Raw genomic sequence first — 21,986 nt, 5'->3', positions numbered from 1 at the left:
AGCAAGAATTTGGAATGTGTTCAGGGTGCCGGCGATAGCTCGCCTATTCTTTGTGAAGGACACCATGGGATCTTTAACATCCACCAACCAACGCTGCAAGATGGAATGCTCAGTTTAACGTCTATTTGCAGGATGGCACATGGATGGCACACACAGTGATGAATCGCTCTGCATGTGGAACACCAGGAATACCAGGATAGCTAGGCCCGAGATTCAAACCCAGGCTGGACAAATTGGAAGCAAGCGTGCGTCCAGACTCTCCTGCCACCCCTTTCCTGCAATCATCGTATGGCAATGAAGATGGGAATATTTCAATAATCCAATCCTAGCTTGCCTCATATTTGTACTTTACTTCCATCGATGTACTGGTACTGCACTGCATTGCATTTTCCAAAGGTATAAATGAAAGGATTTGGTCTCGAGTCCAAAACCATTAAATAAAGATGTCCACAATGTCAGTAAACATAAACTGCCAAAACAAGTGAAACCGCACAAACCCATAAGTGGAATCTAAGAGAATGGACACTCACCATCTTGCCAATCATCATAATGTATGGTCCAACATTCTGGTTCACGGCAAAGAAGTCCAGCAGGCGCACGTACCAGAAGATAATGTCCAAAGAGTACACTATCTTGGCGATGATGACAAGAGATGGAAAGAATCGCAGGCCAAAGCCCACAAAGAAGAGAAGAATTCCAAAAGAATCATTTATGTTCCAGTAACTATCAAACCACATCTTTATCTTCTGTCCTATTTTTCCAGGTTCAGACATGAACATCTAATGGATGAGAAGTGAAAGAACAACAATTGTAATTAGTAAAACACTGTTGTGGATTTAGAAAAAAAAAGAAAAAAAGATGAAGTATTTCTACCAAATAAAGTTCCCTGATCAAACAATACGAAACATGTGACCACATAAGTCATCACTTGTGGAGCAATAATAGCACGAAATGTAATTGCTTTACAAGGCCATGCTGCATGTAAGTCATGAGTTTCCTCATGTAAAAGTGATGAGCAACATATATATATATATATATATATATATATATATATATATATATATATATATATATATATATATATATATATATATATATATATATATACACAAGGGTGGCCCAAAAAAATGAAAGTTGAAAATATCTTTCTCCACAAGGCTCTCCATGTTCCATATCAAGATGTAAGAACTCCAAAAATTGGACAGATCGTACAATATTTAGAGGTCGTGACCAGTCCCTATATTTTAAGGATTTGAAACAAAAATACAATATCAATGTTTATTTCAAAAACACAAAGTCAACCACACAGGACACATGTTATACAAATATATATCATAACATGCATGTAATAGCAGTTAATACGACTGAACAAAATCGTTTCATATAAACAAACAACTTCACACCAGTTACTCTTTCTTTATCAAAGACAACTTTGTCGGAACTGGAAATCTTTTTCCGTGGCTGGCGACAAGTCGTAGTAGGTATTATTTTTGGCTCTCGTCTTTCGTCAACGCGGTATTGGAGGACTGAATAAAAGCGACCACGTTTAGCACAGTCATTGACGACCTTGAGGAGCCTGCACTTTGCCTTAAGTGACTGGTAAATGGGGTCTGTCAGCCAGAGGGATGGAGGTTTTGGCCTTAACAGCCGCCTCCCTGATAACACGGTTAGGATACTCATGAAGCAGAACAATTAGGTTTAAGTCGTTGAGGGGGAGCCCTCTCTGGGAGAGGAGCCTCGTGCCAGTAGTGAGCGTAAATAAGAGAAACGAATAGGCAAATCTGTGTGATGGCAGCAGTCTCGTGAGCAGCTCAATTTAGAGATTTTTACTTTGAGGTCGTGACCTTCAAATATTGGACGATCTTCCGGATTTTTTGCATGTGGGCTTCTTTTGTGACATCGAACAGAAAGCGAATGGTTCGGTGGATGTGCGGAGTATCGTTGAAAGAGAGGACGACAAATGATGAATTGCGAAAGATGATGGGAATAGAGCCTGTGATTGATGCTGTGAAGAGAAACAGGTTGAGATGGTTTGGTCATGTGTTGAGGAAGGATGAAAGTGACTGGTCGTGTAGAGTGATGGAAATGAATGTAGAAGGAAGTCGAGGACGGGGAAGACCGAGAAAGACTTGGCTAAAGATGGTGGAAGAAGAAATGATACGGGCAAGGGGGTTAACAAGGAGAGATGCAGAAAATAGGGCAAAATGGAGAAGATCATCATGGGGACCGCAAGGCTAACCCCCGCTCTAGCAGAGAAAATGGCCTTAAAATGCATGTTGTTGTTGTTGTTGTTGTTGAACAGAAAGAGCCTTGTGGAGAATAGGAATTTAAACTTTTTTTTTTCAGTTCATTTTTGGGCGACACGTTTATTTAAATTATACAATGGACTACAAAATGTAAATGTATCATGATATTTGTTATATGATATCAACTTTATCTATCAATATTGTTGAAATGAAGATCAAATAGCTGTATGTTGACAGCGCCTCCTGCAAAGCAAATCCAACGGAAGGTAATCTCATTTCCTTTCACAAAGCCCGAAACAAGTGTGTGTCCACCCTCAGGAGAGCCAGGAAACAATATCTCTCCGTTCTCAAGACCGAACTCTCTTTATCTGTCTCCCTCTTCCAAATCCTGGTGGCGTCTGGTCAAATCTGTTTCTGGTGTTTGTTCCCCCTCCATCCCCTCCCTCACCTCAAACGGCTACACGGCTGACTCCGCACGTGAAAAAGCTGAATACCTCAACTCTGTGTTTGCCTCTAAATCTTGTGTCCCAAACCCATCCCTCTCTGTACCCACCATACCCAGTTGCTCCTGGACTCTGTGTCCTTTCCTCCTGACAAGGTGGAAAAGTTTCTGTCAACCCTCGACTCTGATTCTGCAACTGGACCCGACGGCATCAGCCCACGGGTCCTAAAATCCTGTTCTTCCACTCTTTCACTCCCTCTCTCTGTTCTCTTCACCCTCTCCTCAAGGTCATCTGCCATCTGCTTGGAAATCAGCCAACATCACCGCTTTGCACAAAAAAGGTGCAAAAACAGATCCTCGCAACTACAGACCAATTAGCCTTCTCCCAATTATCAGCAAAGTCATGGAATCCATCATTGCTTCAGATATGAAATCTTTCCTCTTCTCCAATGGCTTGATCTCTGATCATCAATTTGATTTCAGACCTGGTCACTCTATTCTGGATATGCTGCTTCTGCTTTCTCAACAATGGATGGAGGTCCTCAATGCCAAACAGGAAATTAGAGCTGTCTCCCTTGACATATCATGTGCCTTCGATACGGTCTGGCACCCCGCTCTGCTCACCAAACTCTCCTCCTTTGGTATCCATGGAAATCTCCACGCATGGCTGGCGGACTTCCTCTCTAGTCGTAATCAACGTGTGGCCCTGAATGGGTTTCTCTCATCTCCTCTTCCTGTTCAGGCTGGAGTTCCCCAAGGCAGTGATCTGGGCCCTGTGCTTTTTCTGGTCTTCATCAATGATCTCTCTGACTCTCTTGAAAATCCTCTCTATCTCTTTGCTGATGACTCTACTCTCTGTCGCTCCATTCCTCACCCCTCAGATCGGCAGTCTGCAGCCTCTTCACTCTCTGCAGACCTGGACAAAATCACAGACTGGGCAAACAAGTGGAACATGTCTTTCAATCCTGACAAATCTCACACTCTTACGATGTCTCTCCGAAAAGACCGACTGGACAGCCCTCCCATCCACTTTCTGAAAAATCCTCTCCAAGAAGTTCTGTCACTCAAGCTTTTGGGTCTCACTATCAGCCATGATCTTTCCTGGGAAAACCACATTTCAAATCTGGCCTCCAAAGCCAGTCGCCGACTGGGCATCCTCCATCGTGCGAAGTCCTTCCTTGGCACACCTGAGCTCCTCACCACATACAAGGCTTTCATCCGCAGCTCAATGGAATACTGCTCTCCCCTCTGGGCTGGTGCTCCTGCCTCACACCTAGCTCGTCATCACGCTGTTGAAACCAAAGCGTTCAGAATCATTGGAATCTCCCGCGATGAAGCTAACTCCAAGGGCCTTTCACTCACTCACCGCAGGCAAGCTGGTGGTCTTTCCGTCTTCTACCGACTCCTCTCTGGCCTTGCCCCCCCAGCTCTCTCTGGGCTCTGTCCCCCAAATATTCCTACAGGTCGCACAAGATCTGCCTGCAACCCTCTTATGGTTAAACTGCCAAAATCAAGACTCTCTGCTCACCTTCACTCCTTCATTCCTCTTTTCTCCCGCCTCTGGAACAAACTCCCTCACTCTCTTCAATCCCACTCCACCCTCCAGGTGTTTAAAACAGCTGTTCACCACCATCTCTTATCTTCTCCCATCCAAAACCTTGATCTTTTCTACCCCCGCTAATTTCACCCCAAATCCACTTTTTTGAAATACCAACTTCTGTCCTGGAAGTCCTTGGTGTCCTTGTGTTTTATTTGTCCTGGAAGTCCTCCCACCTCCCCCCCCACCCCTTCCCACGCGTCCTCTCCCCAAGCCCTCTCCCTACCACACATCTCCCTGCTCTCAAATGTTATGTTTGTGTGCTTCCCCTCCTCTCCCCATCTTGTCTTCTGCTCCCTCTTTTGATATATTTTGTTTGTCTGGTTGATTTGTTTGTGAAATAAATGTTAGCTCTTTCACGAGCCTCGATTCAGTATACAAAAAAAAGAAAAGAAAAAAAAGAGCATCATCGCATGGGACGATGGGTAAATTGGTTGCATGGAACCACTGTATGGAGGTGTAATTGAAAAAGAAAAAGAAGTCTTTGGAAATGTTAGGTTAGAGTAGGGATGCTCCCCCTTGGTACCATTGTGTGTTTGCAGCCGCTGGGATAACGGGGTCAATTAATTGGTCTGTGCAAGGACTTGTTGTGTCCCAAATTGTTTCGTAGGGGTAAGCACTTCCCCCCCCCCCCCCCCCCCATCAGGCTGCCCCATCGGTGAGCCTAATGGTGCCATGCCACCTCATTAATGTGGCACCGTGTGTGTTTTGGTGTTCTCCCGGGAGATAGGTATCGTTAGGGTGGATTGATGAACCCAGGAGGAATGGTTTAGTTTGAAAGGTTTATTGGCTGAGATAAGTAGGGTTAAGTTAGAGACTGTAAGGGGGTTGAGGTACTTGGCGGGTTTAAGCGGGGATAGTTAGGATTAGGTTTGGGCCACAACCGGCTGCCTGATCCACTGTCCAGCACGTTCCTGCCCACATGACGAGTACGAGACCACCATGAGGCCGGCCAGCATCATCTGCCGGCCTGGTTTGCCAGTCTGTCATGCCATGTTTTTGCCATGCCTTTTCCTGCCACCTTGCCATGTCGCCCTACCACAACGCATGTTTATGGATTGCACCAGTGCATGGACTGGCCAGGACCGGTGTTTATTATTATTTTTTCTTGCATACCACCCACCTAGCTGCATACCACCCACAATGCTGCAGCCTCGCTGCCATTTTAGGCCGGTTCAAATGGACTGTGTACGGCATATGGCCTGCCGTATTAAGGGTGGATGTTCAGAAGGTGGACCTCTTACAAAATGTTATTTACAGGCCCTGGGTCGGTATTTGTAAATAAGTTGATCGATTGTTTATTCCCAACGGTTATGTGGTGTAGTTTCAAAAATTCAGGCAATTTTGGTTGTTTTTTTTGGTTGTTGTTGTTAGGTTGTCGTGTGAGTCTGTTAATTAGTCCCCAACGCATTAGGTGGGACATATCCAGTTTAAATTGTCGCACACACAAGAGGTAAGGTTTAGAGACAAAACGTAAGTAATTAGGAGATAAACAACTGCCACATTGTGTTTTTTAAAGGTAATGGTAAATGGCCCAACTCACCTTGCGTTTCACTTGTGTGAACGACTCTGTATGAGTCTGGAGAGGAGAGGGGGTAGTGTTGCGGTTTTGGAAAAGCACTATGAAGTAACGGCAACCACCATACAAGTCCCTTCGAGTAGTTATTTCACAGCAGAACATTATCTTAGTCCCTTCTCATTATATAGGTTAGTATGTTATCTGTTGGGGAGGGAAAGACAGGCCCTCCACTCATTAGGGGATCATTATCCTGCGCTCACGAATTGAAAAGAGGAGTTAAGCAATCGGTTGCGTATGTGTGCTGTGTCTGCATTTTTAGAATTCATTTTCTCGGCAACCGTTGGTCCGATTGACACGAAATTTTACCATAGGAGCGCCTCCGCCTGTAGAATTGTTTTATTCATAATTATGACGTCATAGGTCACGTGGTACGGACGCCATCTTGGAAAAAACATGGCACCTCTGTATCTCCCAAACCGCTCAATGTAAAAAATGGCAACATGGCTCATTGTCAAGTACTCCCCATGGGGAATAAGATATGTTGATGATGATGTCATCGGTGCCTTAATTATGACGTCATAATTCGACAAGTACAACACTTGATCTGATCAGCATGCAAAAAAAAAAATCCTCTGTAACTGTTAGTCCGATTGCCACTAAATGTTCAGAATATGAGCGACTACTGCTGTGGAATTCTAAAAAGATAATTATGACGTCATGGGTCACGTGGTACAGGCGCCATCTTGGAAAAATCGAAAAAAAGTTGCACCTCTATATCTCCGAAACTGCTCCATGGAAAAAATTGAAACATGGCTCATTGTCAAGTACTCCGCTTGGGGAATAAGATATGTTAATGATGAAGTCATCAGCACCTTAATTATGACGTCATAATTCGACAAGTACAACGCTTGATTCGATCAGTATGAATATTTTTCGCTGCAATTCTTAGTCCGATTGACACTAAATTATCACCACAGGAGGGCGTCCTCCTGTAGAATATTTTAATGATTATTATGACATCATAGGTCACGTGGTGCAGGCGCCATCTTGGAAAAACTTCGCACCTCCATATCTCTCAAACCACTCCACATGGAAAAAATTGAGACCTGGCTCAATGTCAACTACTCCCCATGGGGAATAAGATGTTAATGATGTCATCGGTGCCTTCGTTATGACGTCATAATTCGACAAACACAACACATCCATCCGATCATTATTTTAAAAAAAATTAGCAACTGTTGGTCTGATGGACACAAAATTTTCACCATAGGAGCACCTCCTCCTTTAGAATATTTTAATGATAATCATGACATCATAGGCGCCATCTTGGAAAAAACAAAAAACGTTGCACCTCTATATCTCCAAAACCGCTCCATGGAAAAAATTGAAACATGGCTCATGGTAAAGAACTCCATATGGGGAATAGGTGTCGTTAACGGTGACGTCATTGGTGCCATAATTATGACGTCATAATTCGACAGGGACAACGCTTAGTCTGATCATTTTGGAATTTATTGAGCATGATCTGTGCAACAATTATATTAGAGAATATAAATTGATGATGTCATCGCTCACGTGGTCTGGCAGCCATATTTGATCAAAAAAAAAAAACGTTCAAAAACAGAAGGATTGGCTCGCAACAAGTTGACTGCACAAGGTAAGTATTTGATGAATACCATCTAATTTGCCAGGAAATGCACACAGGCTCAAAGGCACACCATCTCAGCATCATCATAAAAGTCCCTTCGCTAAAGAGCATCACGGTAAAAGTCCCTTCAAAAGGACTTGTGGGGGCAGGGTGACAAACTCCACCAATCGGAAGCCCGGAAAACCCCCTCGAACAGCCCACACCCTCGATGGGGGCTTTACAAGAAGGCTGGAACACTTGATTCATATTCTCTTTTTTTCTCTTTCTCTTTTTTTCTCTGTCTCTGTTTCTCCTTCCTCACGGTGCACATGTGCACGACTCTCTCTGCTGGCTGCCGGACTCTCAGGCCTCTGCATGTGCTCACAACACTCCCTCTCTGCACGTGCTTGCATGATTCTACCTCTTGGCTGGACCCTCTCTCAGGTCTCTGCACGTGCCTGCTCTCCGCCTGCCGAGTTCTCTATGCACATGCCTGCATGATGCTCTCTGCTGACAGAAAGGCCTTGGACTTTGTTCTTTCTACACATGCCTGCATGACGCTCTCTGCTGGCTAGAAAGGCCTTGGACTTTGTTCTCTCTGCACGTGCCTGCATGACGCTCTCTGATGGCCAGACTGGACTCTCTCTGTACATGCCTGCATGATTTGTACTCTTTTTCTGCACTCTCCACGTGTCTCTCGCTTACTCTGCACGAGATTATGACGTGCTTACTCTCCACGTGTCCCTGGCTTACTCTGCACGAGATCACGACGTACTTACTCTCCACGTGTCCCTGGCTTACACTGCATGAGATCACGACGTGCTCACTCTCCACGTGCCCCTGGCTTACTGTGCACGAGATCACGACGTGCTCATTCTCCACGTGTTACTGGCTCTTACCTGCATGATTCCCAACGCACTCACTCTGCCGAGTTCCCAAAGCTTTTTGCCTGGTCAAGTTTGTGCTGGGGATCGCCTTTACCTGCTCATGGTGCTCGGTGGAGACATCAACACAAAGGTCGTAGCGCGGAGAAACATCGGGTAACATTGTAACCATTTGGTTATAGGATCCCGATGTTCGTTTTCCCCACCCCCTCCCCCATGACTGTGTGCTGGGCACCCATGTCATGCTTTATTTGTAGTAATTTTCATAAGGCATAGATTAAGCTAAGTTTCTGCCTCTTGTCCCTTTTTCTTTCCTATCGATAAGTTGCACTGTACATATTCGTAAATAAAGTGAATAGTTGAACGTTTCTTTTCCAACGGTCGGTGAATGTCCTTTCTTTCATTGGTCCGGCATTGCTTGCACCCTGAGTAGCGATCGGCCGGCCGTAACAAAATCAGCATTAACCCTGCGGGTACCAACGGTTGCTCGGCCATCTAAATTTCCATCCAGGAACAAAACTGGTACACCGCCGGAGGGCGCTTTCCCCGATTGGAACCGTGATGTGGTACAGGTAAGCGGTGTTCGACGATTGAACCCTGCTATCATGCGACGGACCAATTGGCGTTCTTAGTTGCTGGTTCGCAACCTGTCGAAGTACAAAGTTATTCGTGCGCAGCAGCCTCAGGTCCGGTAAGTTTGGAAGAGAACAGAGGCGAACCCTCTCACAATAGACCCGAACCAAGGGCCGTAGCAATACTTTTGTTGCGGGATGAAATAAAATTTTGGTTTTGTACACAAACAGTGAGGAGACAGAAGGTAAAATGGCAACATACAGGCAGTGGGGTCAGACTGTTAGCAAGGCAATGAACAAACTGGAAAAGAAGAGAGAGAGGAGTGAGAGAGAGGAGTGAGAGAGAGAGATAGAGAGAGAGAGAGAGAGAGCGTGAGAGAGTGTGAGTGAGTGTGAGTGAGAGAGTGAGAGTGAGAGTGAGAGTGAGAGAGAGAGAGTGAGAGTGAGAGAGAGAGAGAGAGAGAGAGACAGAGAGAGAGAGAGAGACAGAGAGAGAGAGAGAGAGAGAGAGAGTGAGAGAGTGTGAGAGAGAGAGAGAGCGAGAGCGAGAGAGAGAGAGAGAGAGAGAGAGAGAGCGAGAGAGACAGAGAGAGAGACAGAGAGAGAGACAGAGAAAGAGACAGAGAGACCACCTTTTACATATCATTCTCGATTTTCAAAACTTGAACTTGTCCAATTTTATTGAAGGGCTGAAAGGAGAGCCGAGACGTATGCACAGTCGCCTCTGAGCTGTACACTACTCGCCACCCTGGGTTTGAATCATGACTTAGCCATAAAATGTCATCCTGGTGTTTCAGAGGCAATGCGATTCATCAATGTGTGTGCCATCCCTGTGATGGACGTTAAAATGTGCGTCCCGTCTTACCAGCATTAGTTGGTGGACATTGAAGATCCCATGGTGACCTTCACGAGGAGTAGGTGAGCTATCGCAAAGGGCACCGTGGGATCCTTCATGTCCACCAACGAATCCCGGCAAAAAGATACACTTTGTATTCGTAAGTAGCTTTCAAAACTTGTTGGCTTAGAAACCAACCAGACCGACTAACAGAAAAAAATTGTGTATTTTTATTATGTTTGGATAACAAGCATACCAGGAACTCTTTCAAAATAATTAATGGTTTCTCATAATACTGATTATTTAATGACGAGTCATAATATTGATGATTTAATGGCAAGCAATAATAAATGATTACTGATGCTTCTCATGGACAAAAAAAAAGATACAATGTTGAATTGTTTTCACTTCCATGATAATCCACATAATCCACTTCCAATAATTTAGAGGTGAACTTTATACATACCAGCCAGCATTTTGCAAAAAAAAAAAAGGCAAGTATGACAACTGACAAGTGAAACCATTATGAACAAACTTTTATCATCATTGTGCAATGTCAAACATTAATGGGATGGCTTGAGGTCTCCAGGATTGTGGGGAGGAAGGGGTTGATTGGGAGAAAGGGATTTGTTCTCGTCAGTTACCCAACTCATCCACCAAGTTTTGTCACTAGTTGTCCACAACCTTTTGAGATATCGTCCGATGTATCGATTTTTTTTTTTTGCCCTATCTCTCTATGGTGAAGAATAACTTTTAAAAATTTTCACAGATCACGATCCGGATTCGAATCTTCACCAAAATGGAATCAATTATTCCTGGTCACACACCCAATCTATCTACAAGGTTTCGTCCAAATTCGTCCTCAACCTTTTGAAATATCATGTTATTTATCGTTTTTAGCCCGATCTCAATGGTGAAGAATCACTTAAACAATTCACAGATCTGGATCTTCACCAAAACCTCTCCAACCAAATTTCGTCTGAATCCATCCACAACCTTTTGAGATATCGTCCGATGTATCGATTTTTTTTTTTTTGCCCTATTTCTCTATGGTGAAGAATAACTTTTAAAAATTTTCACAGATCACGATCCGGATTCGAATCTTCACCAAAATGGAATTCAATTATTCCTGGTCACACACCCAATCTATCTACCAAGTTTCGTCCAAATTCGTCCTCAACCTTTTGAAATATCATGTTATTTATCGTTTTTAGCCCGATCTCAATGGTGAAGAATCACTTAAACAATTCACAGATCTGGATCTTCACCAAAACCTCTCCAACCAAATTTCGTCTGAATCCATCCACAACTTTTTGAGATATCCTGTGCACAGAAAAATAGAGACAGACAGACAGACATGGGTGAAAACATAACCTCCATGGCAGAGGTAATGAATAACTAAACTCTGTGGCGTAATGGTAGAAGTGTCTGTTCTGAGTCGGGGTTCAAACCCGAGCCGAGTCATAGCAAGGACCAATAAATAAATAAATAAATAAATAAATCGCACCCGCGTCCAAAGTAAGCGGTTCAGTTTGGCATTTTTAATATGAAATAGGCAAAGTCTAGAAACGAATGAAACTTATTAGAATTACCCTTTGGAACCCCTTATAATTACACTTTAGAATTACTCTTTTTATGATCCTTTTTAATTACCCTTTAGAATTTATTTTTATATTTTAGCTATTTTATTACCCCCCCCCCCCCCCTTTAGAATCACCCTTTAGAATCACCCTTTAGAATCACCCTTTAGAATCACCCTTTCGAATTACTATTTAGAATTACCCTTTAGAACCCCTTATAATTAAACATGGTGGTTTAGAAAGGTTATTCTTTATTTTTGACGGACGGACGGACATAGCCAAATATTGAAGAGGCCTTGGCATTTAAAAATGGTACATGGTGCTTAATTGCTTGAGATTCAGTATTTCAAAGGATAAGAACATGGGTAATCCACATAGGTTGACATACATGGGGAGGAGGAAAATCCTCCTTCAGAAATGCCCCGCTGAGTGCGGTGAGAAAGGCGGCGCCATTGATGTGGAGTAGCTGTTACCCAGAGTGCCCGAGGAAGTGACAACACTTCCATCAAGCTCAGTGGCTTGTTTGGCTCATCTAGCAGTCCTGTGTTGTGTCTCGTGTGTTCATCTGTATGTTCTTGTGTGAGTGGCAGCTCCACTATGAGCATGAGACCCTGTTATAACATTTAAAAAATGTACAACAAGTGCAGATACATTCAAAGAACACCGCCCCCATGCTAAATAATTAAATATCCTCCAGCGCGGCATTGCCCCTCATCGAGATTGTATTGTATTGGGAGGGAGATAAATGCAGCTCATAGAGATTGTATTGGGAGGGAGAGGTGTACAATAATTGATTGATTAATTGCATCATTAAAATCAATAAAAGATTATCATAAAATATTTTCTTAATCAATTGGCTAATAGCATAACTAAACCACTAGTGCTTCATCCGAAGATGTATCTTTTAGGAATTTAATTAAATAAGGCATTAATAAAAAAATTAAATCATCAATTGATTAATCAATAAATAATTAATCGATTAAATGATTAATCAATAAATCAAAAATATCTTTTATAGCCACATCACTTGGTCATTGTCATGTCCAAATATCAGCTTCCTAGCTCAAAAGGTGCCTGAGATATTGCCCAGATGAGAAAAATAAATAAATGATAAATAATGAAAATAAATAAAAATCATAAATAAATAAAATAATTAATCAATTGGCTAATATAACACATAAACCTCCACCATTTCATCCGAATCTGTAACTAAAAACAAAAAACCAAAAAATTAGTCATTAATTAAATAATTAATCGATTAATTGATTAATCAATAAATCAAAAATAGCCTTTACAGCCAAATCACTTGGTCATTGGCATGTCCAACAAGCATTCTGAGTATTGCGGTGCAATACATGTCCCCTACCGGCAGTCTGTCGTCCGGAAAACTGTTGGGGAAATTACCAAAGTTCAAAGTGCCATAACTTTGTCAAAAATGATCGAAACGTCGTGAAGTTCAAACTTGATCTGTAACTTATCATGAGGAAACCATGCACCAAGTTTGAAATCATTAGCATTAAGAGTTTAGAAAAAAGTTATTTGCATGACGGACGGACAAAGGGACAGACTGACAGACAGACTGACAGACGGAGGGACGGAGTGCAAACCTATAGTCCCCTCCGGTGTACACCGGTAGGGGACTAAATATCAGCTCCCTAACTCAAAAGGTGCCTGAGATAATGCCCAGAAGAGAAAGGAAATGTATGAGTGCTTAATTAATCGCTAATAATTAAATAAATAATCAATTGATTAATCAAAAAGCAAAAAATAGCATTTTTGACAAAGTACTTGCTCACTATTGTGCCGAAATTCCAGCTTCCTCGCTCAAAGGTTGGCTGAGATATCGCCCTGACAAACAAGAAAGAAAACAAACAAGAAAACAAGAAAACAAACAAGAAAACAAAAGAAAACAAGAAAACAAACAACCAGAGTGAAAACTGAGTACTCCCTTTCAGCGTGCGTCATTGCCGAGCCCCCTTCGGTGCCCGGCAATGACGTTATGCAGCGCCTGGAAATGGCATAGGAAAGGAGCAGTGTACAAAAAGAGTGCATACATCAAATCAAAATGGCTATTTATGATTGCACAGAAGAGTGCCTCATGTCCAAAAAATTGATTTATAAAGGTACAAGAAAAAAGAAAAAAAGAAAACAAGAAAAAAGAAAACCACATTGGTGCAAGAGAAGCATCATAAATGCAATCGTAAAATTGGGTGTTGGAATTGAGTGGTGCATGCCAATCAAACCTCACGAATTTTCTCGATGGCAGTCGTGGCGAGATAGATGATGACAAACCACTCCTGCACAGAGGGTTTGGGCCCCAGTTTCACCAACACAACGTACGTGAAGAGCATTAGGAAGCCAATGTATGCCACCTGTGATAAAAAAAAAAATTCACCACCAAAATCATTGCAAAGTTGTTTTGCCCTGTCCATGGCATACATCGACGATCAAACGTGTGCTGATAACGTCGTCTGTCTGTCAGTTTGTGATAATCACGACTCCCTTGAGTTAATGTACAATAAAAATAGGAGAAAGTCAATTTATGGTTTGGTGTAATCCTGAACACAGTCCGGACGTCCTGCCTACCTATGATTATTAGCATTTTAAACAACACTACTGCCAGTCGTCAGTCAATCCAATATTAGTTCAATGTTCCTGAAGAAGTGTTGGCTTTTGCAAATCTTCTATTTGCTTCCTGGTACCAAACATGTCCATTGTTGCCAAAAATAACACCATTTGGCATTACACAACATGCAAACTAGAAAAAGGCAATTTTACAGTATGTGCACCATTTTGTGCTTCCAGAGTTTTTGCTTAATTAGTATCTTTGTCTTTTGTGCTGTTCTCAGAAATGAGCAAAGTTCAAAGGTCAGAATTCAAAAGATACAAAGTTCAAATACGAGAATTTTTTTTTTTGTCTTCACAAAAATACTTTTTTCATATGTTAAATGTACAAGCCAAGAAAGGTGTTCAAAATCAATGGAATTGTTCAGTTGAAACATTCCTGTAATATCAGTGGATTACAAACAACAATGTCGACTATTTATAAAAGCGATAGGCCTTGACGAAGGAGGAGTTGACGCTAAAAGGTTGTGCAAAAGAGTCGGTGATTTCAGCCAACACTTGCAAATTTCACAGATATCAGTGAGGATAAGGTTCATCTCGACAGGTGTTGTGGCAGCCACGAGCAACAAGGCTGATTTTGATGTCGAATGAATGAGACCCGAGTAATTACAGAAAGGAGAATTCAATCAAACAATGTTGGCACCTTTGTTGGCTTTATCAAACACTCAAATTGGGGTCATGTTATCATCAGGCAGAAAATCCATATAACTGGGTAACATGTGGAAAAATTAAGATAAATAGTTAGGAATTGTGCACCAAAGAAAATGGGCAATGAAGGTTTATGACTCGTCAGAAAAATAAACTTAAGGACTTGGGACTGGCTGCAATTTTCTTCTTCTTCTTCTTTAGCATGCAGCACATGGAAGCGGGTGGAATCATTGGCTGAAAAAGTGTGGTTGTGCTTGTGTAGGTTGCAGGCAGAGTTAGGGTTACACCTGGAGCTAACCATGACCCATGCGCTATTCAGTTACTAAAAAATAGAATGTTACTTTGTGAAGTTATTTTATTAGATGATCTGAAAAACAAAATAATGATCATTCTTGTCAAAATAAAATTGCGTCCAAAGTGTTTTTGCTTTTTTCGGAAGAATTGATTAATGAAGCTTCTGTTTTCTATTTCTTTTTCATCAAATCCATTTTGCATATTTTTCTTCAAAAACAAACAAACCCCACAAACCAGGACATAATGAACTCACATACCATATTGAACCAAAACTTCACAATCGGAGCATGGTAGAACTCGTAAACACGTCGACTTGGTGACAGACCTGCCGGTCGGATCCAGATCTGTTCAGTACTGGACTCGTTCATGTCTGCAGTGCTTCCGCTAGCGAACACATCCTGCAAATATGAAGAATTAGCATCCACAGAACCAACCACAGTGTTCCTTTCAAATAAAATTTTAAAGCCAGCATTCCACTTAAATTTTTCTTCATGGATGTAAAAGTATGGTGATATAACCGAATGTCTTTGTTATTAGTGTAAAAGTGTAATTTTTTGGAAAATCGACTTCTATAAATGTTCTTCACATTTCTTTTTATATTGTGGCTCGGAAGAACAAAACACCATCGAGTCCCTTTCTATGTTTGGAATCTCATCGACATGAACAAAAGGAACGCACGCAAAAATAGAATTAACGCTTCCAGCAATACCATATATATATATATATATATATATATGAGTGCTGGGCGACAAAATCCCAAAGGTGGGACAATAATCGTGATTTAGATTTACTATCGTGATAATGGTAATTAATTATCACGATAGGTGCTGCGCATGCGCAGTAGGTAAAACACACCTTGAACCCAAATATTGACGGTGTATTAACTCCTTTTAGTGGTTAATGTGTTTAGTTTCTCTCAAAAGATATACCTGTATTAAATGCGGCTCTATAAAATAAAGCAGGTGATACAATATGGAATGTATATTCTCCAAGATGCAATTTAAATGATATATCATCATTAAACAATAAACATTAAAACAAACAACCAATTAATCAAGGCACCAAAACTGCTGCGGGTGTAAAAATCTTCGATCCGTTTGAGTTTGCTTTGTCTGCGCTAAGTGATATTAAGCTAAGTTAAGCACTCAAAGCAGCATCATGTCAAAGATCGAGAAGGTGAGCCTACTCGGTGTGCAGAGTTTTGTTACGGATGACAAGGACAAGCAGGTAATCTCGTTCTTCTCTCCTTGGACCAAATGGAGCAGGAAAGATGGTGTCGTGTGTTTCCTTCATTTTTATTTGTTTTTACATTTTTGACACAACATGGGATTGCTTGGCATTTATTATTCACGAAGTTCAACATTGAAGTTGTTGTTCTTCAAGGATCGCTATTACTATTAGTATTATCCAACCTTGTGGGGTCGGCCAGGGGAAACTTGGCGCAAGTCATTCACGAACTGGCTGGCCAGGCCCGACATTGGCCGAGTTAAGGCAGGAATTTGGAATTTGGCCATGGTACCATCATACTTGACTAATCTTTGCGAATGACACCATGGGATCTTTAATGTCCATCAACCCATGATGGCAGACGGGACTCCCCGTTTAATGTCCATCGGAGGGATGGCAGACATATTGATGAATCACTCTGCCTGTGAAACATCAAACTGAGAGTTTATAGCTCGGTCTGGATTCACACCCAGGCTAGACAGCTTTGAGGTGAGTATGCGTAGGCTCGGCCATTCTTTCATCCCGCAAAGTTCAAAGGCGTAATTTTAAATACCCGAAGAGAGAAGATAGTCATATTTGACTTTCTTCACAAATGGTGTGTTCCATTAGCAAGCAGCTTGGCAAGCCAGACGTTCCTGATCAATCGCTTTGCAAACTGCTTGTCCAGTCACTCAGCAAAGATTACCCGGTTTTGTCCTTCACCCCGTCTGAGCTTGTGACTGGAGCGTTAGTTTAAAAAAAATATGATTTAGCCTTAGTTTTTGGCGATAAAGATAAATCTATAAAATCTATAAAATCAATAAATAGATTTTTTTTTCATAACGATGACGTCATAAGTCACTTGGTACAGATGCCATCTTGGAAAAACGTTACACCTCCGAAACCGCTGAATGGAAAAAAATTGAAACATGGCTCATTGTCAAGTACTCCATATGGGGAATAAGATATGTTAATGATGATGTCATCGGTTCCTTCATTATGACGCCATAATTCGACAAGTACAACACTTGATCTGATCAGTATGAAAAAAAAAAAAATTCTCTGCAACTGTTGGTCTGATGAACACTAAATTTTGGCGATAGGAGTGCCTCCTCCTGTACATTTTTTAATGCTAATGATGATGTCATAGGGCACGCGGTACAGGCGCCATCTTGGAAAAATCGAAAAACGTTGCCCCTCTACATCTCCCACACCACACCATTGAAAAAATTGAAACATGGCTCATTGTCAACGACTCGAATAAGATAGGTTAATGATGATATTGAAGGAACTGCGCTCCAACGCGAGTCAAAAGAATTGACGCGACCAAAGACGGAATTCGTCCGAGTTGCTTTATTGAAACAAAACAGCTCAGGTATTCTGACAAGCCCGTTTTTCGGGCAACAATATTGTTGCGAATATGGAATTTGGCCTCCATATCCGCTTGTAAATATTCCCCTATTTCTCCAATACTCCCCAACTTTCCCCAATCCCCCATTCCCTAGTCCCATTGCATGTAAATAACACTCAGTAGAGCCGACCTTCCCCTTATTCCCCCATTAAATGTCGTGCCCAGGTCCACCGCACCACACGTAGACAACTTTCGGACATCTTGCTAGTTATTCTTAATCTATGTCAGTTAAGGACTCGTTTCCATTAATTCTGACTCTTCGTTGCACCAGAATGTGATTATATGGCATCAGTAGTGAGTTTAGGACCTTTCCCATACCTCCTTCCATCTTCTTCCACAACTATAACAACAACAACAGAGGAGATGGGGGCGGCGCGGCGGCGCGGGGGGAGGATGCGTCCTCACACCGGCTCGGCGCTCCACGGGGTTACCAGAGGGGCTGGCTGTCAGCTCCTCGTCAAGGGCGGAGCCTGGTAACCCCCCCCCCGCACCCAATCAGAAGGGCGGACCGATTCCATCTGGGGCGGAGCTAACGAGCCGAGGGCGTGTCACTCCCCGCCGGATATACGCGGCCACGTACCGGACGTGACGTCAGATGCGCCCCCAGCTGGAGAAAGAAGGACCTGCGAGCGCTGAAACAGATGCGCCTGAGTTTGGAGAGGCCTGAGAAAGACCCGCCTGAGAAAGAACGTCACCTCTGAGCGCTGCGACGAGACCTCCCCGCATCTCTGGACCGAACCGTGTTGATCCTGCCCCGAGCCCAGGTGCACCTGGAGCCATCGCTACCTTGCCTTTCCTAGCCATCAATCCCCGTGTGAGTCAGCTTTGTCCCGTTTATCTGTCGTCTGTTGGGAATAATATAAGATTGTGTCTAAGTGCTTGTCTTTCTATGTTGTACCTCTCGTCCCTGTAATCTGACCTTCCGTAACGAATATAATCTCCTCCGGAGGTCTTGAGAACCGTATCCCTGGTGTCGTCATTTTATAACCCAGCCGGGTGTCTTCTTTTTCTTATTGAGCCAGCGTAACGCGACTTCGTCAACGTCGAGTATAGTCGGGTAATTTGTGCGGACACGACGGCCATTCCGCTCGGCCCACTTTAACATCAAAGTCGTGTCTGTAACAATTGGTGTCGAGGAGTGAGATTCGGACCCGGGACTAAATTAGTTAGGCCCAAATTTTGGGAGGGAAAATCGAGCCGGAGCGCGTACGGCGCTCGACAAAATCGATCCGGAGCGCGGTCCCGCGGTTACTGCGCTCGCCGAAACTATAACGAAAAAAAAAAAAAATTTGGATTTGTTTTACGAAACTCGAATTTTGCAAGTCGCGCTATGGCGGATCAAGACGGCTGGGGTCCGGTAGCGGAGAGTGAAGCAGGGTCGGTCCAGGACCAAATTGAGGGACATGAGGGACATGAGGAGAGCGAAACAGCGAGGGTAGCAGGCACGCAAAATGGCGCCTCGCAAGAGCGCGCGGTAGCCGAGCCCGCTGTATCAACGGGCTTTAACATGCAGCCGATTGACATACAGGCCCTCATTGCGCAGCTACAGGCAGCTGTACAGATGAGTATGGGGAGCCAAATTGAGCGATTGGGTGAGCGATTGGAGGGCCAAATGGGGGTAATGAGGGACGAAGCGAGGGGTACCGGTGAGGGGTTAGACAACGGGATAAAAGAAGTGAAAAATGGGTTAATGGGGGTAGAAAATAGAATGGCTGCCCAGGAGAATCAGATAGAGGGAGTGAAAAATGGGTTAGAGGGGTTAGAAAACAGTATGGAAGGCAAATTGAGGGACATGAGGGACCAAGCGGAAAGGGAAGTTAAACAAATGGAGCAGCAGATAGAGGGGGTCAGAATGGGGGTAGAAACCAAACTGGATGCTCACAGGGAGGAAATGGAGCAGATGAGGGTGGCATCTGGGCAGGAGATGCAAGTGATGGGAGAGGAGATCAGAAGAGGAGTGAGTGAGGAGGTCGGAGGAGTGCGCGAGGAGGTGAGGCACTGTAAGGAGCGCATGGAGAAGGAGGTGAGAAAGGGGACTGTAAAATTGCAAAGTGGTATAGAGGAGTTGACGCTGGGAGTAGAACAACTGACAGTGGGACAAAAGGAGTTAGTGGAGCAGGTTCAAAGGAACACTGCGGTATTAGGAGGGTTAAAAGCGACACAAAACGACATAAAAAACGACTTGATAGCGACAAAGAGGCAGTGTCAGACGGTACGTGAGGGACTGACAACGAGGTTGGACGAGGTGATAGAGGTAATGGAGACGAAGGACCGGCAAGTGAGGACGCACATGGAAACGGTCAAGGTAGCCTTGGAGGACGAGCTTGAGGAGACGTACCGGGGAATAAAAGAGGTGAAGCAGAAACTAGAAGAAGTGGAAGAAGGGATGAGCGAAATTAAGAAGCGACGGAGAGGGGATAACAAAGAGATAAAAGAGGAGATAAAAGAATTGGTCCAAAGTCTGTGTTTGGATCGTGATGATGTGCTCATTAACCGGATGAGGGATTCGCAGGTGATGGAGGAGAAGCGAAGAGGAAGAGGACCCGGTGTAAGTGGTGACCAATATGGTCGTGCGTATGATGCGCCAGGGGATTTAAGAAGCTTGGGGGTCGAGATGGACCCGGGTGTTCGTGAGAGGCCGTTGGTGAAGTGTGCGACAGGTCTGGTGTGCGAAAAAGGAGGTGTGCGAGAAAGTCCGACTCTGGGGTGTGTGAGGAAAAAGTGTGTGCCAAGGAGTGAGGGTGCTTGCGAGAGTGAGTCGGTCGTAGCGCGTGTGCGAGGGAGCACATGGAAGCGCGGTGTGGTAAGTGTTACAGAGGGTGTGACGGGAGAGTGTGCGCGAGAAAGGTGTGTGACGGACGGGTGCATGAGGAAAGAGTGCGCTGTCAAGAGTAAGGGTGAGTGCGCTGTCAAGAATGGAGGTGAGAGTAGTGAGAGTGACAAGGAGAGTGAGTTGGTTGTGACAGGTGAGCGAGGATGTACACCTGGGATGGAAGGACGCACACCTGGAATGGTAGAGCGTGAGTGGGAATGCACGCTGGAATTGGTAGTGAGGCACGTGGTTGGGTGTGCGGGTGAGAGCACACCTGTGATTGTCACAGAGGAGGTGACCGAGGAGGGGGCGCGAAGAGGTGTATTGGTGAGGTGTGCGAGTGACGAATGTGTGCCAAGGTGTTCGGTGGTCAGGTGTGTGACCAAGGCTGTGAGTGGAATGAGTGTACCGAGGTGTGTAAGGAAAGGTACGAGGAGCATGGAGACGGCTGGATGTGTGAGCAAGGAACGGGCTGCGGGGTGTAAGAATCCAGGTGAAGCATCGACGGTAACCAGGTTAGAGGTTAGGTCGACTTTTAGCCGAAGCGGGCCCTCGGTGCGTGCCGGTCCTCGCTTTGAACGGCCGCGTCCGTGCTCCACTAGGCGGAGCGGGCAGCCCGATAGAAAGGGTCGTCATGGCGACCACTTTTTGTTGAGGCATTCCGGCAGGTCGAGATCGGGACATTGGATGGCTCCACGCCGAGATGGTGCGTGGGATCTCGGCCCGGGTAAGCCCCCGTCCCTGCACCGAGTGCGGGACGTGTCCAGCCGCTGGCACCAAACAACCCGCATTCATGGCTTGGCTTTACGAAGCCGGGCTTTGGATAGGAATTGGCGCACCGAGAGGCATTAGTGAGTAGACGGGTGATGAGGATAGTGTTTTGGCCCCAAAATTAGAGAAAAACAAAATTTGATGATTGGCAAAGGAGTGGCAGTGATGATTGGTACAGGGATTGGCAGATGATTGGCAAATTTTTGATTTGTGGAAATTTGATGTGCAAAATTGGTAGTGAGCGATGGGCCCGGTGGGTAAGGGGGGCATCCCTGCCACCCTTCCCATAGTGGGGGCAAAGGAGCTATAGCTATGGGGTGTATGGCAGTGAAAACTAGCCCGGGTGGGTTAGGTTATATTGATAGGGCCCTAGAAGATGACATTAGGTGACGTTAAGGTTAGCTAGTGACTGATACCTGTAGTGGGGACGCAGGTAGATTAGTGTGGATGATAATGACGAGGGAGCGCAATAGTTTAAAGGGACGACTGGGAAGCGCAAGTTTCAGAAGGGAGTAGTTAGCTGAGATGATGCCGTGTGTGTGAGAATTGAACAGGTGTGATTGCACAGGTGTGCAACTGGACAGGTGTGTGGAGCCGTGTATGAGTAGTGAGTGTTGTGGATCAGCGCAAATGCACTTGGGGAGAGAAGGGTGCAGGTGGCACCAGGTGTGAGAGCACAGGTGTGCAGGTACAGGTGTGTGGAGAGAGTTGGAGTAAGTGGTATGGAGTGGTGTGCATGGTGCGAAGGTGTGGATGGGGGAAGAGTGGACCCCTTTCACGAGTACCCGGGGCGGGTAGTGTAAGTGTTAGGTAGAGGGTATAGGTAAATTGTGGTTGGAAATTGGCATTTGTGGTGCGGTTGCAGAATAGTATTGTGGATGGGTGCATTAGTGTTGTGGAAATGGCTGGGCGTGTAG

At 44.2% G+C, this 21,986-nt stretch overlaps 1 protein-coding gene across 2 annotated transcripts in view; it reads right to left on the bottom strand.

The window, feature by feature from the left end:
• TRPM7 (transient receptor potential cation channel subfamily M member 7) overlaps positions 1–21,986 on the bottom strand; it is a 250,871-nt gene that overhangs the window by 114,983 nt on the left and 113,902 nt on the right. For both annotated transcript variants that reach the window (XM_078771748.1, XM_078771749.1), the window contains 3 exons: positions 15,127–15,267; positions 13,546–13,674; positions 531–779 (listed from right to left, as the gene is read on the bottom strand). In XM_078771748.1, the coding sequence (XP_078627874.1) occupies positions 531–779; positions 13,546–13,674; positions 15,127–15,267 (519 nt within the window). The remainder of the gene's footprint in view (positions 1–530; positions 780–13,545; positions 13,675–15,126; positions 15,268–21,986) is intronic.

This window comes from Myxine glutinosa, chromosome 2 (assembly GCF_964187855.1).
Source record: "Myxine glutinosa chromosome 2, kmMyxGlut1.1, whole genome shotgun sequence".
Taxonomy (NCBI): Eukaryota; Metazoa; Chordata; class Myxini; order Myxiniformes; family Myxinidae; genus Myxine; species Myxine glutinosa.
This window is presented reverse-complemented; position numbering and strand designations above follow the sequence as displayed.